The sequence below is a fragment of the Ovis canadensis genome, chromosome 23 (assembly GCF_042477335.2).
Source record: "Ovis canadensis isolate MfBH-ARS-UI-01 breed Bighorn chromosome 23, ARS-UI_OviCan_v2, whole genome shotgun sequence".
Taxonomy (NCBI): Eukaryota; Metazoa; Chordata; class Mammalia; order Artiodactyla; family Bovidae; genus Ovis; species Ovis canadensis.
This window is the reverse complement of record NC_091267.1, coordinates 66377403-66394132: the sequence shown is the minus strand read 5'-3', so window position 1 is coordinate 66394132 and position 16730 is coordinate 66377403. Positions and strand designations below refer to the sequence as shown.

The following is a 16730-nucleotide window of genomic DNA, read 5'->3' as shown; positions in this document are numbered from 1 at the left end:
GACTGGTGATGGAAGTAGAGTCCAAAGCTGTAAAGAGCATTATTGCATAGGAACCTGGAATGTCAGGTCCATGAATGAAGGCAAATTGGAAGCGGTCAAACAGGAGATGGCAAAAAGTGAATGTCGACATTTTAGGAATCAGTGAACTAAAATGGACTGGAATGGGTGACTTTAACTCAGATGACCATTATATCTACTACTGTGGGCAAGAATCCCTTAGAAGAAATAGAGTAGCAATCACAGTCAACAAAAGAGTCCTGAAATGCAGTACTTGGATGCAATCTCAAAAATGGCAGAATGATCTCTGTCATTTCCAAGGCAAACCATTCAATATCATGGTAATCCAAGTCTATGCCATGACCAGTAATGCTGAAGAAGCTGAAGTTGAATGGTTCTATGAAGACCTACAAGACCTTCCAGAACTAACACCCCCAAAAGATGTCCTTTTCATTATAGGGGACTGGAATGCAAAAGTAGCAAGTCAGGAAATACCTGGAGTAACAGGCAGATTTGGCCTTGGAATACAGAATGAAGCAGTCACAGAATGAAGCAGGCAAAGGCTAAGTTTTGCCAAAAGAATGCACTGGTCACAGCAAACACCCTCTTCCAACAACACAAGAGAAGACTCTACACATGGACATCACCAGATGGTCAATACTGAATTCAGACTGATGATTGTCTTTGTAGCCAAAGATAAGCTATATACAGTTAGCAAAAAAAAGACTGGGAGCAGACTGTGACTCAGATCATGAACTCCTTATTGCCAAACTCAGACTTAAAATGAAGAAAGTAGGGAAAACCACTAGACCATTCAGGAATGACCTAAATCATATACCTTATGATTATACAGTGGAAGTGACAAACAGATTCAAGGGATTAGATCTGATAGAGTGCCTGAAGAACTACGGACAGAGGTTTGTGACACTGTACAGGAGACAGGGGTCAAGACCATCCCCAAGAAAAGAAATGCAAAAAAAAAAAAAAAAAAGGCTGTCTGAGGAGCCCTTACAAATAGCTGTGAAAAGAAGAGAAGTGAAAAGCAAAGGAGAAAAGGAAAGATATAAGCATCTGAATGCAGAGTTCCAAAGAATAGCAAGGAGAGATAAGAAAGCCTTCCTCAGCGATCAGTGCAAAGAAATAGAGGAAAACAATAGAATGGGAAAGACTAGAGATCTCTTCAAGAAAATTAGAGATACCTAGGGAACATTTCATGCAAAGATGGGCTCGATAAAGGACAGAAATGGTCTGGACCTAACAGAAGCAGAAGATATTAAGAAGAGGTGGCAAGAATACACAGAAGAACTGTACAAAAAAGATCTTCATGATAATCATGATGGTGTGATCACTCACCTAGAACCAGACATCCTGGAATGTGAAGTCAACTGGACCTTAGGAACCTTCACCGCAAACAAAGCTAGTGGAGGTGATGGAATTCCAGTTGAGCTATTTCAAACCCTAAAAGATGATGCTGTGAAAGTGCTGTACTCAATATGCCAGCAAATTTGGAAAATTCAGTAGTGGTCATAGGACTGGAAAAGATCAGTTTTCATTCCAATCCCAAAGAAAGGCAATGCCAAAGAATGCTCAAACTACCGCACAATTGCACTTATCTTACAAGCTAGCAAAGTAATGCTCAAATTTCTCCAAGCCAGGCTTCAACAGTTCATGAATTGTAAACTTCCAGATTTTTAAGCTGGATTAGAAAAGACAGAGGAACCAGAGATCAAATCACCAACATCTGCTGGATCATCGAAAAAGTGAGAGAGTTCCAGAAAAACATCTACTTCTGCTTTATTGACTACGCCAAAGCCTTTGACTTTGGAACACAACAAACTGCAGAAAATTCTTCAAGAGATGGGAATACCAGACCACCTGATCTGCCTCCTGAGAAATCTGCATGCAGGTGAAGAACCAACAGTTAGAACTGGACATGGAACAACAGACTTGTTCCAAATCGGGAAAGAAGCTCATCAAGATTGTATATTGTCATCCTGATTATTTAACTTATATGCAGAGTACATCAAGCGAAATGCTGGGCTGGATGAAACACAAGCCAGAATCAACACTGCCGGGAGAAATATCAATCACCTCAGATATGCAGATGACACTACCCTTATGGCAGAAAGTGAAGAAGAACTAAAGAGCCTCTTGATGAAAGTGTAAGAGGAAAGTGAAAAAGTTGGCTTAAAGCTCAACATTCAGAAAACGAAGATCATGGCATCCAGTCCCATCACTTCATGGCAAATAGATGGGGAAACAGTGAAAATAGTGGCTGACTTTATTTTTTCTGGGCTCCAAAATCACTGCAGATGTGATTACAGCCATGAAATTAAAAGGCGCTTAGTGTTTGGAAGGAAAGTTATGACCAACCCAGATAGCATATTGAAAAGCAGAGACATTACTTTGTCAACAAAGGTCCATCTAGTCAAGGTTTTGGTTTTTCCAGTGGTCATGTATGGATGTGAGAGTTGGACTATAAGGAAAGCTGAGTGCCAAAAAATTGATGCTTTTGAACTGTGGTGTTGGAGAAGACTCTTGAGAGTCCTTTGGACTGCAAGGAGATCCAACCAGTCCATCCTAAAGGAGATCAGTCCTAGGTGTTCATTGGAAGGACTGATGTTGAAGCTGAAACTCCAATACTTTGGCCAGCTAATTTTCAAAGAGCTGACTCATTTGAAAAGACCCTGATGCTAGGAAAAATTGAGGGCAGGAGGAGAAGGGGACGACAGAGGATGAGATGGTAGAATAGTATCTCCGACTCAACGGACATGGGTTTGGGTGGACTCCGGGAGTTGGTGATGGACAGGGAGGCCTGGCGTGCTGTGGTTCATGGGGTTGCAAAGAGTTGGACACAACTGAGTGACTGAACTTAACTGATAGACAGATAACTGATACGTATTAATATTATATATATATATATTTATGTGGGTAACTGAATCACTTTGCTCTACACTTGAAACTAATGCATTTTAAATTACCTATACTTCAATAAAAATTGGTTAAAAACTAAAATAATAAAAAATAAAGCAAATGTAAAAATAGTAAAATCAGAGTATATTTTCTAATCATGATAAAAATAATCAGTAATAATAACTATCTACGAAAACTCAAAATTGGAAAATTAAGCAACACAGTAAGTCACAGAGCAAAAAGAAATCAAGGAAAAATCAGAAAATATTTTAAACTAAGTGATAATAAATATATACATGTATAAAATTGTGAAATGCAAGGAAAGTAGTGCTTAGGGAAGTATCAATAGATTTAAATCTTTACATTATGAGATTTCACTTTGAGGTGAGGTGAAGTCGCTCAGTCGAGTCCAACTCTTTGCGACCCCGTGGACTGTAACCTACTAGGCTTCTCTGTCCATGGGATTCTCCAGGCAAGAATACTGGAGTGGATTGCCATTTCCTTCTCCAGGGGATCTTCCCGACCCAGGGATCGAACCCGGGTCTCCCACATTGGAGGCAGACGCTTTAACCTCTGAGCCACCAGGGAAGCCTGAGATTTCACTTTAAGAAATTGCAAATAAAAGTGCAAATTATGACTGAAATTAGTATAAGAAAGAACATAGTCAAGATAAGAGTAAACATGAAAGAAATAATAGATAACAGAAACAATTAGCAATGTTAGAGTCTCTTTCTTTGACAGATCAACAAAATTAACAAACCCCAACCTAGAATGATCACAAATAAGAGAACATAAATTATTAGTCTCAAAAATGTAAAAATAGTTATTCCATAGATACCCCAGACAGTAACATAATATCATGAACGAGCAACTCTAGGCCAATAAGTGTGACAAAATAAAATAGATGAATTTCATGAAAAAATTAACTTGCCAAAATCAGTACAAGAAAGAATTCAAAATATAAAAATACCTGTATATGTTAAAGAAATTTAATTCATTTCAAAATCCTTCCCTAAAAGGAAATCTCAGATACAGGTGGTGGTTTTGTTAGTGAATTTCATCAAATATTCAAGGAATAAGAAATAACAATTTTACCCAAATTTTTCAGCTACATAAAGAGCAATAATTCACATAATTTTATGAGTGGTATAAGCTTAGTTTTAAAAAAAAACCTGGAAAGTCACTGCTGCTGCTACTGCTGCTGCTGCTAAGTCACTTCAGTTGTGTCCGACTCTGTGTGATCCCAGAGACAGCAGACCACAGAAACTTATAGACACGTATACTTAATGAATATAGCAAAAAAAATGAATAAATAAAACCTTAATAACTATTAACAAATTAAATCCTACAACATAAGAATGGGTATTTACCTTTCAAAAATCAATCAATATGATTAACAATATTAAATGATTACAAGAGGAAAAGTATAGGACCATCTCAAAAGACAGAAAATTATTTCATGAAAATTCAACAAATATTCATAGTAACACTCTTATAAAGCTAGGAATAGTAAACACTGCCTCAATGTGATAACAGACATCTGAGAAGAACCTACAACTAACACCTTTATTGGACTGCATCCTGCAGGCCTGCAAGTCCTGTACCTGCCCAGCTGCAAGACTGAAGAGCCCAGAGTCAGCAACAGAGACATCCATGGCTTAATGGATGAAGGGATGGGGAGCTTCAAGTCTGAAGCTAGATTCTGGAACAAAACCCCACCCCTTGGCTGTAGGACTTTCGTTGGATAGCATCACTGACTCAATGGACATGAACTTGAGTAAGCTCCAGGAGTTGGTGATGGACCGGGAAGCCTGGCATGCTGCAGTCCATGGGGTCACAAACAGTCGTACATGACTGGGTGACTGAACTGAAACACTGCTAGAGTTCAGATACCGTGGATCTATACCATGCGTTTATGCCAAAGTTGACATTAGGACTTTGGAACTAAAAAGGAGGAAGATTTCAAAGGATTAATTATAATAAATACTGGTTAATAAAGCTCTACGCCTGCACTAGGCAAGCTATGTTTTGTTTTAAATCAGGCAACATTAGATATTTTTCAAAGTGGTCATGTACTTCTAGCCCTAATGCAGGTCATAGTGCCTGGTGTCTAAATAGTAAGTTACTATAACTGATAAGCAAAACACTATTTGGAAGTTCTGGTCTCTCACCAAAGAAAAGAGGAGGTTTATTGGTCAGTTACAAACCACATAGCGTTTTACAGTCTAAAATACAAGCATGATATCAATACTTGATATCAAGTTATGGCTGACCCTATGCTTAAATGGGTTGGAACTTTCCTTAATTCATTTTTAACTGTAAAACTGTCATGCTGTTCTTCTGCTTTGGTCTCTAAGTCATGCCCAACTCTTTGCAGACCCCATGGACTCTAGCCCACCAGGTTCGTCTGTCCATGGAATTCTCCAGGCAAGAATAGTGGAGTGGGTTGTCATTTTCTTCTCCAGGGGATCTTCCCAATGCAGGGACTGAACCCGTGTCTCCTGCTTGGCAGGCAGATTCTTTAGCACTGACCCCCTGGGAAGCCTCATATAAAATGTCTCAATTAAAAGCTTTAAAATTGCATTTTAAATACCTTTTAAAAAATACTATAAAACTGATATGCTGATTTTAATATTTAATAGAATAAATAAAACACTGATGGTTTCTTTGTTGAGTTCAAATGTAGACTTGAATGAGTGTTTTATCTTTATAAATATTAGAACTTCAGCTATGTTTAACATATATTTTGGCCAAGTGATGGAAATTTATATTAAAAGAATACCGGTTTATTTGTATAACCATGGAGATAGTGGAACAATACTGATAAAACAACTATTTTACATTTTATGTTAAGACGTGAAAGTGTCAGTCACTCAGTTGTGTCCAACTCTGACCCCATGGGCTGAGCCCACCAGGCTCCTCTATCCATGGGATTCTCCAGGCAAGAATACTGGAGTGGGTTGCCATTCCCTTCTCCCAGGGGATCTTCTCAACCCAGGGATTGAACCCAGGTCTCCTGCACTGCAGGTGAATCCTTTACCATCTGAGCCACCAGGGAAACCCTGTGTTAAGACATGGTGCTATGTTTAAAGTTTTAACAGAATTTAAATACATATGTGTGTGGTGGCGGGGGGGGGGGGGGGGTTGGGTGGGGTGGGGGATGGAGGGAGTGGCTGTATGTGTGTAATTTTGCTTTTCCAATAAGTTTTACCGCACATACTCATGTTTATCTATCACTGAGACAGGTTCCTATTCCATTTTTACCTTTATCAGTTTTCCTAGCTCTTTAAAACATATCTTACAATGGAAAAATCTCTTCTTTAAGCTTTTGCAAACATTTGCAACAGTATTATGAAGAAGGCAATGGCACCCCACTCCAGTACTCTTGCCTGGAAAATCCCATGGACAGAGGAGCCTGGTGGGCTGCAGTCCATGGGGTCGTGAAGAGTCGGACACAACTGAGCGACTTCACTTTTAGTTTTCACTTTCATGCATTGGAGAAGGAAATGGCAACCCACTCCAGTGTTCTTGCCTGGAGAATCCCAGTGACGGCAGAGCCTGGTGGGCTGCAGTCTATGGGGTCGCACAAAGTCGGACACGGAAGCGACTTAGCAGCAGAGGCAGCCACAGTATTAATCTCTCAAATGCCTCAACTTTACTAGACTTGGAAACTCATGGGAGAGTCTCCTTGTAATAAGAAGTACCATTATCAAAAGCACATGGTGAAACAATGCAGCTTTTCTTCATGACTTCACTGTGAGTTGGCATCATGACCTCTTTGTTTGAGAGCCTGTGTACTGCCACAGGCTTCTCTCCCTCTGGAGCGTGGCACCAAGATGAACTGTCAGAGATGGTGCGGTATACTGAAGAACGGAAAAATCAGAGTCCCCTGACATAGGTTTGAAGGCCATAAAATATGAATTTTGTGATTGCCTCTGCATTCAAACTCAGGGACTGATGGAGGGGATATTATTTCCAAATGCCAAGCTAACTAAAATTGTGCAGATTTGCAGAAGGTGCTCCTCTTATTAGTGTTTGAAGCAATTACTGAGAGAATGGGTCAGTGCAGATTTCCTCTAGCACTGAAAAAACCTTTCCTTGCTACTGCATTTTAGCTATTCAAATTCAGATCAGGCTTCTCATCACTAACGCTGCTCCTGAGAGACATTGCAAATAAGCAGCAATCCAATCAGGCTGCCTTTCCACTGAGAAGGTCACTGTAGGTCAGTGCAAATAATATCATGTTAAATCAACAGGTAGAATCAACTTGCCTTCTGCTTGATGACAACTGTTTAACTTGCTGGCACCCTACATATGACAAAGATTCATTTTATTTCCCTCTGCTAATGATATAATCTCTTATTGCATTATGGAAAATCTGATATAAAATGAATATGAAAACTTTATACATGTTAACTCTGAATAAACAAATTTTCAATGAATTCAGAAACATCACATTAGAATTATTATGTTCAGCAAAATGAGGTAAAACACAGTAAAAGAACTTGAACTAAGAGGAGAGGAGTTTGATTGCTCCGAGTTACTGGCTTGATTGAAAATTCTTTTTTAAAAAATCTTGTTGTCATGATAGCCACCAAGTTTGGTCTATAAACACTACTGGGAAAAAAAGATAATGAGACTGTATAATTCAAAATTAAAGAAAAGTCAACAGTAACTTTCTAGTGAGAAAAATAATATGCTGACTCTTTTTGTAAGAATTGTTAAGATTAGAAGTCTCCATTGACAGAGGAAAAAGAAAAAAAAAATGTTCCAATGCACTGTATTCTTATGACACAGGCAGGGTACACACCAGGTCACCCACTTCTCTGTATCTGTCTAGATAAAATTCCTCAACTCAAAGTCCAGAAAAAAAAAAAAGCACGTATGTGTACAGAAGGATAAGTGAGTAGACGGATGGATAGAAAAAGAGTCATGGATATCTGTAACAAATTGACATCAATTCCAAAGAGCCATTTTCCAAAAGAGAAAATAATTAAATATAAATCATTTCTTTTCCTTATGAGAAGAAAATTCACAGCTACTTACCTAACCTCTCAATGGAATAGTAGCGCTGTTTACTGTCCACACGTACTGTCTCAGCATAAGGGCTCCCGACACCATATCCAATGATGTAACCTCGTACCACAATGTTTGGGTTTAAGGGAGGGGTCCAACTCATGATGATGCAGTTGGTCTGGGGCCTCACATGAAGAGAGCTTGGCTGGTCAGGAACTTGAGACTCTAGAATTCAAAGGGAGGACTATCAGCATCTTTCATATTAGAAAACAGAGCACAGTAAAACGTACCACTTAAACAAGGCTTAACATCATGTTCCAGTTCAGTTCAGTTCAGTCACTCAGTCGTGTCTGACTCTTTGCGACCCCATGAATCACAGCACGCCAGGCCTCCCTGTCCATCACCAACTGCCAGAGTTCATTCAGACTCACATCCATCGAGTCAGTGATGCCATCCAGCCATCTCACCCTCTCCTCCTTCGTCCCCTTCTCCTCCTGCCCCCAATCCCTCCCAGCATCAGAGTCTTTTCCAATGAGTCAACTCTTCACATGAGGTGGCCAAAGTACTGGAGTTTCAGCTTTAGCATCATTCCCTCCAAAGAAATCCCAGGGCTGATCTCCTTGCAGTCCAAGGGACTCTCAAGAGTCTTCTCCAATACCACACTTCAAAAGCATCAATTCTTCGGTGCTCAGCCCTCTTCACAGTCCAACTCTCATATCCATACATGACCACAGGAAAAACCATAGCCTTGACTAGACAGATCTTAGTTGGCAAAGTAATGTCTCTGCTTTTGAATATACTATCTAGGTTGGCCATAACTTTTCTTCCAAGGAGTAAGCATCTTTTAATTTCATGGCTGCAGTCACCATCTGCAGTGATTTTGGAGCCTAAAAGAATAAAGTCTGACACTGTTTCCCTATCTATTTCCCATGAAGTGATGGAACCGGATGCCATGATCTTCCTTTTCTGAATGTTGAGCTTTAGGCCAACTTTTTCACTCTCCACTTTCATCAAGAGGCTTTTGAGTTCCTCTTCATTTTCTGCCATAAGGGTGGTGTCATCTGCATATCTGAGGTTATTGATATTTCTCCCGGCAATCTTGATTCAGCTTGTGTTTCTTCCAGTCCAGCATTTCTCATGATGTACTCTGCATAGAAGTTAAATAAGCAGGGTGACAATATATAGCCTTGACGTACTCCTTTTCCTATTTGGAACCAGTCTGTTGTTCCATGTCCAGTTCTAACTGTTGCTACCTATCCTGCATACAGATTTCTCAAGAGGCAGGTCAGGTGGTCTGGTATCCCCATCTCTTTCAGAATTTTCCATGGTTTATTGTGATCCACACAGTCAAAGTCTTTGGCATAGTCAATAAAGCAGAAATAGATGTTTTTCTGGAACTCTCTTGCTTTTTCCATGATCCAGCGGATGTTGGCAGTTTGATCTCTGGTTCCTCTGCTTTTTCTAAAACCAGCTTGAACATCAGGAAGTTCACGGCTCACGTATTGCTGAAGCCTGGCTTGGAGAATTTTGAGCATTACTTTACTAGCATGTGAGATGAGTGCAATTGTGCGGTAGTTTGAGCATTCTTTGGCTTTGCATTTTTTGGGATTGGAATGAAAACTGACCTTTTCCAGTCCTGTGGCCACTGCTGAGTTTTCCAAATTTGCTGGCATATTGAGTGCAGCACTTTCACATCATCATCTTTCAGGATTTGAAACAGCTCAACTGGAATTCTGTCACCTCCACTAGCTTTGTTCATAGCGATGCTTTCCAAGGCCCACTTGACTTATCACTTATTGCCCAAGTTCCTTCTGGTATCAGCCTCTGATGTGATTTCCAGGTTTGATTTGACTTTCACAGAATTTAAGCACAAGAGGATACTGAATTCCCTCCAGAGGCATTGCAGCATCACATTATCTTTATTCCAACAGTTTTTTTTTTCCCCTTAACCTTCTTTTTTTCTCATATATTTCTCCTAAGTCATGTCTGACTGTTTGCAACCCCACGGTCTGTAGCACAACAGGCTCCTCTGTCCTTTAGTATTTCCCAGAGTTAAATCAAACTCATGTCCATTGAGTCGGTGATGCTTTCTAACCATCTCAGTCTCTGCCTCCCTCTTCTTTTTCCTTCAGTCTTTCCCAGGATCAGGGTCTTTTCCAATGTGTTGGCTCTTGGCATCAGGTAGCCAAAGTATAGGAGCTTCAGCTTCAGCATCAGTCTTTCCAATGAATCTTCAGGGTTCATTTCCTTTAGAACTGACTAGTTTGATCTCCTTGCAGTCCAAGGGTCTCATGAGTCTTCTCCAGCACCACAATTTACAAGCATCAAATCTTCACTGCTAAACCTTCTTTATGGGTCAACTCTCACATCTGTACATGACTACTGAAAAAACCATAGCTTTGACTATGCAGATCTTTGTTGGTAAAGTGATATCTCTGCTTTTGAATATGCTGCCTAGGTTTGTCATAGCTTCCCTTCCAGGGAGCAAGCATCTTCTAGTTTCATGTCTAAAATTAATTTCACTGGAGGAGGAAATGGCTAACCACTGTAGTATTCTTGCTGTGAGAATCCATGAACAGAAGAATAAGGCAAAATATTTCTCATTCAGTTCAGTTCAGTTCAGTTGCTCAGTCGTGTCCAACTCTTTGCTTAGGTATCATTAATAAGGGGTAAAATCAAGGCAGATATAAGAATAATAGAAAGGGATATGAAATATTAAAAACTGTCTTGCCGAAGGATTATTTACTCTGATTTAACTAGAGATGAAAATAAGTGTAACAGTCCTTTCCTGAGAAATTGTCAGGATAAACAATTTAGGGCCATGATTTGCTCAGCATGAATGGGATTGTACTTGACCCATGGTTTATTGCATCTGTGAAAAGTGTATTTATTATTAAAGAAATGAGACAGCGGTTTGGATTAAAGCCACACAGACTCTGCAGTGTGCACGTCTGGTTTAATACTAGCAGATCTTTGTTGGTAAAGTGATATCTCTGCTTTTGAATATGCTGCCTAGGTTTGTCATAGCTTCCCTTCCAGGGAGCAAGCATCTTCTAGTTTCATGTCTAAAATTAATTTCACTGGAGGAGGAAATGGCTAACCACTGTAGTATTCTTGCTGTGAGAATCCATGAACAGAAGAATAAGGCAAAATATTTCTCATTCAGTTCAGTTCAGTTCAGTTGCTCAGTCGTGTCCAACTCTTTGCTTAGGTATCATTAATAAGGGGTAAAATCAAGGCAGATATAAGAATAATAGAAAGGGATATGAAATATTAAAAACTGTCTTGCCGAAGGATTATTTACTCTGATTTAACTAGAGATGAAAATAAGTGTAACAGTCCTTTCCTGAGAAATTGTCAGGATAAACAATTTAGGGCCATGATTTGCTCAGCATGAATGGGATTGTACTTGACCCATGGTTTATTGCATCTGTGAAAAGTGTATTTATTATTAAAGAAATGAGACAGCGGTTTGGATTAAAGCCACACAGACTCTGCAGTGTGCACGTCTGGTTTAATACTAGGCTCTGCCATTTACTAGCTGTATGTTCTTCTCAAATTATCTTCTCTGAGTTTACCTATGAATTAAACTGGCATTACAAATACTGATTGAATCAAAACTTGAGCTCTGGAAGTAATCAAGAGAAGCATTCAAATTTGTATTGGATACTCATGAGATATGAAATCTTAAAACCTGATTGATCCTCTCTAAGTCAAAGTTTCCTCATGTGCAGAATGAAGGTAAAGATAGTAAGGCTCTCATATGGCGGGGAAAAGATTCAATGAAATAAAGTACTGCAACACTCCAGTCTTGAATAGAACCAACTGATGTTAGCTACTAGAGAGAAAATGCACTTGCTATCCTGATGTAAAATTTTTTAAAGAGACTGTGGGTTGCAATTAAGAAAGTGACATTCTAGTTTTTATGTCACCATGCTCCCTATGATCCTATCTCTAAAGAAATGAGGTATTTTCTGGACACTAATCATAATTCTAATTAATACTACTAAATTGCTTCCCAGGTTTGAGGTATAAAGGTTAGGTACTCATGACGATCAGATTACAGGAGAATAAATATGGCAGACATAAAACCTGTACTCTCGGCATTTATATTAATAGTTTAATGGGAAAGACAGACAAGAGAAAAGGCAGTTACAATATACCATGATACATATTTTGATAGGTTTAATACAGGTACCTGTAGCCTAGTCTTTGAAAATCAAACATGAACTCTAGGAAGAAATTTAAGAAAGAACATTCTCCATCCAAACTTTAATAGTTCATTTAGTGCTTTGCACAGTTCTTGACAATTGATAAGTACTCAAAAATCTTAGTGATTTCAACTGTATTCTGTCTGTTTATTACTTCTTTCATAAGTGAAAAGCTCTGAAGGTAACACATGTTAAATATGTAAGAGAATATGATGATTAATGATAATATTACAGTTTATCTTTTTCATTGGTATAAGGCAAAAGGTGATGCAATCAGTTCAGTCAGTCAGTCAGTTCAGTTGCTTAGTCGTGTCCAACTCTTTGCGACCCCATGAATCACAGCACGCCAGGCCTCCCTGTCCATCACCAACTGCCAGAGTTCACTCAGACTCATGTCCATCGAGTCAGTGATGCCACCCAGCCAGCTCATCCTCGGTCGTCCCCTTCTCCTCCTGCCCCCAATCCCTCCCAGCATCAGAGTCTTTTCCAATGAGTCAACTCTTCACATGAGGTGGCCAAAGTACTGGAGTTTCAGCTTTAGCATCATTCCCTCCAAAGAAATCCCAGGGCTGATCTCCTTCAGCATGGACTGGTTGGATCTCCTTGCAGTCCAAGGGACTCTCAAGAGTCTTCTCCAACACCACAGTTCAAAAGCATCAATTCTTCGGTGCTCAGCCCTCTTCACAGTCCGACTCTCACATCCATACATGACTACTGGAAAAACCATAGCCTTGACTAGATGGACGTTAGTCGGCAAAGTAATGTCTCTGCTTTTGAATATACTATCTAGGTTGGTCATAACTTTTCTTCCAAGGAGTAAGTGTCTTTTAATACCCACCACCAATTTTATCCATTTTCAACAAAATCTCCTACTGGATTAATGTAGGGAATATGTCTTTCATTGAAGCTTTTAAAGTAGATATCATACTACATACTAACAGCTTTTCAAAAAATGATACATTCTAAAGATGCTACATCAACTCTATCTTCTAAGGAAATGGGTATCTTCTCCTTTGACGATACTCATTTGTGAACAAAAAGGATAAGGTACTATTGGTCTGCCTGGAAGTTGCCAAAGATATAATATACAAAGGTGTAAAAAAATCATCTCAAATTGCATATATAAACCTTAACAACAGAACACAATGTTTGAGAAGAACTTCTCCCTATAAACTCTAAGTGAAAGCAATAAAAGAGATGAAGGGGTTAATTAATACTTTTTGACCCAGTTGCCATGGAGACTTTCCAGTGTCCTTGCAGTGTAATGGATTCTCCAATGAATTCTGTTTGGCATATCTGAAGCTTTTGCAATAATTTTTGAAACAACAAGATAATCTGTCTAATCTCATTTGATGTTCATTTATGACATTTTCAAAATAATAGGAAAGCCTAATGATTTGAGTGACAACATTCAACATCTTTGAGAATTAAAAAAAAGTATTTTCAGAATAAATATTGATCTGTTTTTCTGAAAGCCTTAGAGCATCTCTCCTGAAAGTTAGTTAAATTAATACCCACAGAATTACATCTGTCAAAGCTTTAAGGATACCCTGGAAGTGAGCGCACAAACGGGCTCTTGAAGAAGAGAGGCTGACAGTATATGACTCACCTTTAATCTTCACTTCATAAGAGGAGTTTCAATCCTAGATCCAAACCTCTAAATACTTTCTGACATGATAAAAAAAAAAAAGTGTGTTGATACATAAGAGTATATACTACCTCTCATCTAAACTTTTAATGGACTCTTGGCACACAGTTAACATCACTGGGCCAGAAGGAATGGTGTCTGTCAAGTATAGACTTATGTCATTGAAAATGTATGACCTCATAAAAATAACTGTGTTAGGAGATTGTTTATAATCTGGAAAAACCCATTTGTACCTACCTACTCACTTTTCAAAATAAAGACAGAAAAATTTCCTTTTATGTCACCAGCATGAATTTTGTCTTACACAGCTGAGCTTACAGATTATGAAAGTGGTTACTACTGGGATGAACTATAAAACATTGATTTATAAAATTTGCTATGAAAGGTAAGTGATGTGAGTACTCTTTGTTTGAATACCAAAACTAAAATTTGCTGTCTGCAAGTTCATGAAAGATTTTATAAATACCTCTAGGATAAAGACTGCATATTTAAAGCACAGAGAAGCAGTAAGGTAATTACTGAAATAATTTGAAACCAAAGAACATATTTTGCCTAAAACATCCAAATTAACGAGGCTGCAAATTTCTACCAGAGTCAAGATAACTAGTTTAACTGCCATTCCTGATTGACTATGGAATTATGAATTCTGCCTTGTTTTTATTAATTTATAAAGAATAATTATTATTCTCTGAGTGATGACACAGATTTTCACTAATGAGTAATGTTCACATATAGCAATGGCAACCCATTCCAGTACTCTTGCCTGGAAAATCCCATGGGCAGAGGAGACTGGTAGGCTGCAGTCCATGGCGTTGCTAAGAGTCAGAATGACTGAGCGACTTCACTTTTAGTTTTCACTTTCATGCATTGGAGAAGGAAATGGCACCCCACTCCAGTGTTCTTGCCTGGAGAATCCCAGGGACGAGGGAGCCTGGTGGGCTGCCGTCTATGGGGTCACATCGAGTCGGACACGACTGAAGTGACATAGCAGCAGCAGGGAAATTTACCAGGCTAATGCCAGTGACATTTCAACAATTAATGTGTATTTTCAATGGGTCAGTCATAGTTTTATGTACTGGGAATAGAGTTTTGGGGAACATAAGGCCAAAAAATTTAAGAATAAAAAAAGAGACCATGAGGTCTTAGAAAGCTAGGATACAGGATAAAACTGAATTTTATATATGACACACCAAGGAAGGTATCCATGGAAGAATCTAAGGAGAATGATCTGAAAGAGTCAGTCAAGTAAACCTCAGTATGGAAAGCTTTATAGACAGAAAGAATAACTGCTACAAAACCTCCAGAATAAGAGTGAGCTTAGTACCTGAAGAAACTGAAGGTCATTGTGCTTAACCATAGAAGTTAAATGAAGAAGATGAAGAAGCAGCCACCCAGTGAGAATATCAATGGTGCAGCTGCTATGGAAAACAATACGGCAGTCCTTCAAGATGTTACAAGTAAAATTACCATATGATCTAGCAGTTCTACTCCTGGGTACATTCTTGAAGGAACTGAAGCAGAGATTCAAAAAAGATAATTATACCCTATGTTCAAAATGACCCAGACTTGCCTGTGAGTGTCCAGGAGTCTCCAGCAGAGGCATGGGTCGGCGGCGGCCTGCTGCAGGGCTGGGGGCACTGAGCGTAGCAGTACATGCATGGGATCTTTTGAAGAAGGTCACCGTTATCTTCATTACCTCCACCACAGTTTGGCCCAAGGTAAATTGTAGGGAGGGAACACAGCCCCACCCATTAAGAGAAAATTTCATTAAAGAATTACTGAGCATGGCCCTGCCCATCAGAACAAGACCCAGTTTCCCTCTCAGTCAGTCTCTCCCATCAGGAAGCTTCCATAAGCCTCTTATACTTCCCCATCAGAGGGCAGACAGACTGAAAACCACAATCACAGAAAACTAACCAATCTAATCACATGGACCACAGCTTTGTCTAACTCAACAAAACTATGAGCCACGCCATGTAGGGCCACCCAAGATGGATGGGTCTTGGTGGAGAGTTCTGACAAAATGTGGTCCACTGGAGAAGGGAATGGCAAACCACTTCAGTATTCTTGCCTTGAGAACTTAATGAATGGTATGAAAAGGCAAAAAGATAGGACACTGAAAGATGAACTCCCCAGGTGGGTACATACCGAATATGTACTAGAGGTCAGTAGGAAAAAATAACTCCAGAAAGAAAGAAGAGATGGAGCCAAAGCAAAAAAAACACCCAGTTGTGGATGTGACTGGTCATGGAAGCAATCCAATGCTATAAATAGCAATATTGCACATGAATCTGGAATGTTAGTTCCATGAATCGAGGTAAATTGAAAGTGGTCAAACAGGAGATGGCAAGAGCGAACATTGACATTTTAGGATTAAGCAAACAAAAAAGGACTGGAATGGGTGAATTTAACTCATATGACCATTATATCTACTACTGTGGGCAAGAATCCCTTAGAAGAAATGGAGTAGCTATCATGGTCAACAAAAGAGTCTGAAATGCAGTACTTGGATGCAATCTCAAAAACGACAAAATGATCTCTGTTCATTTCCAAGGCAAACTGTTCAATATCATGGTAATCCAAGTCTATGCCATGACCAGTAATGCTAAAGAAGCTGAAGTTGAACGGTTCTATGAAGACCTACAAGACTTTCTAGAACTAACACCCCCAAAAGATGTTCTTTTCATTATAGGGGACTGGAATGCAAAAGTAGGAAGTCAAGAAATACCTGGAGTAACAGGCAAATTTGGCCTTGGAATACGGAATGAAGCAGGGCAAAGGCTAATAGAGTTTTGCCAAGAGAACGCACTGGTCATAGCTAACACCCTCTTCCAACAACACAAGGTAAGATTCTACACATGGACATCACCAGATGGTCAACACTGAATCAGATTGATTATATTCTTTGCAGCCCAAGACAGAGAAGCTCTATATAGTCACAAAAA

General features: G+C 39.3%; 1 protein-coding gene across 1 annotated transcript in view; it reads right to left on the bottom strand.

Annotated features, from left to right (window-relative positions):
• The window catches only part of DCC (DCC netrin 1 receptor), a 1287746-nt gene that overhangs the window by 222923 nt on the left and 1048093 nt on the right, over positions 1-16730 (bottom strand). The window contains exon 15 of the mRNA XM_069569336.1: positions 7957-8151. Coding sequence (XP_069425437.1) covers positions 7957-8151 — 195 coding nt within the window. The remainder of the gene's footprint in view (positions 1-7956; positions 8152-16730) is intronic.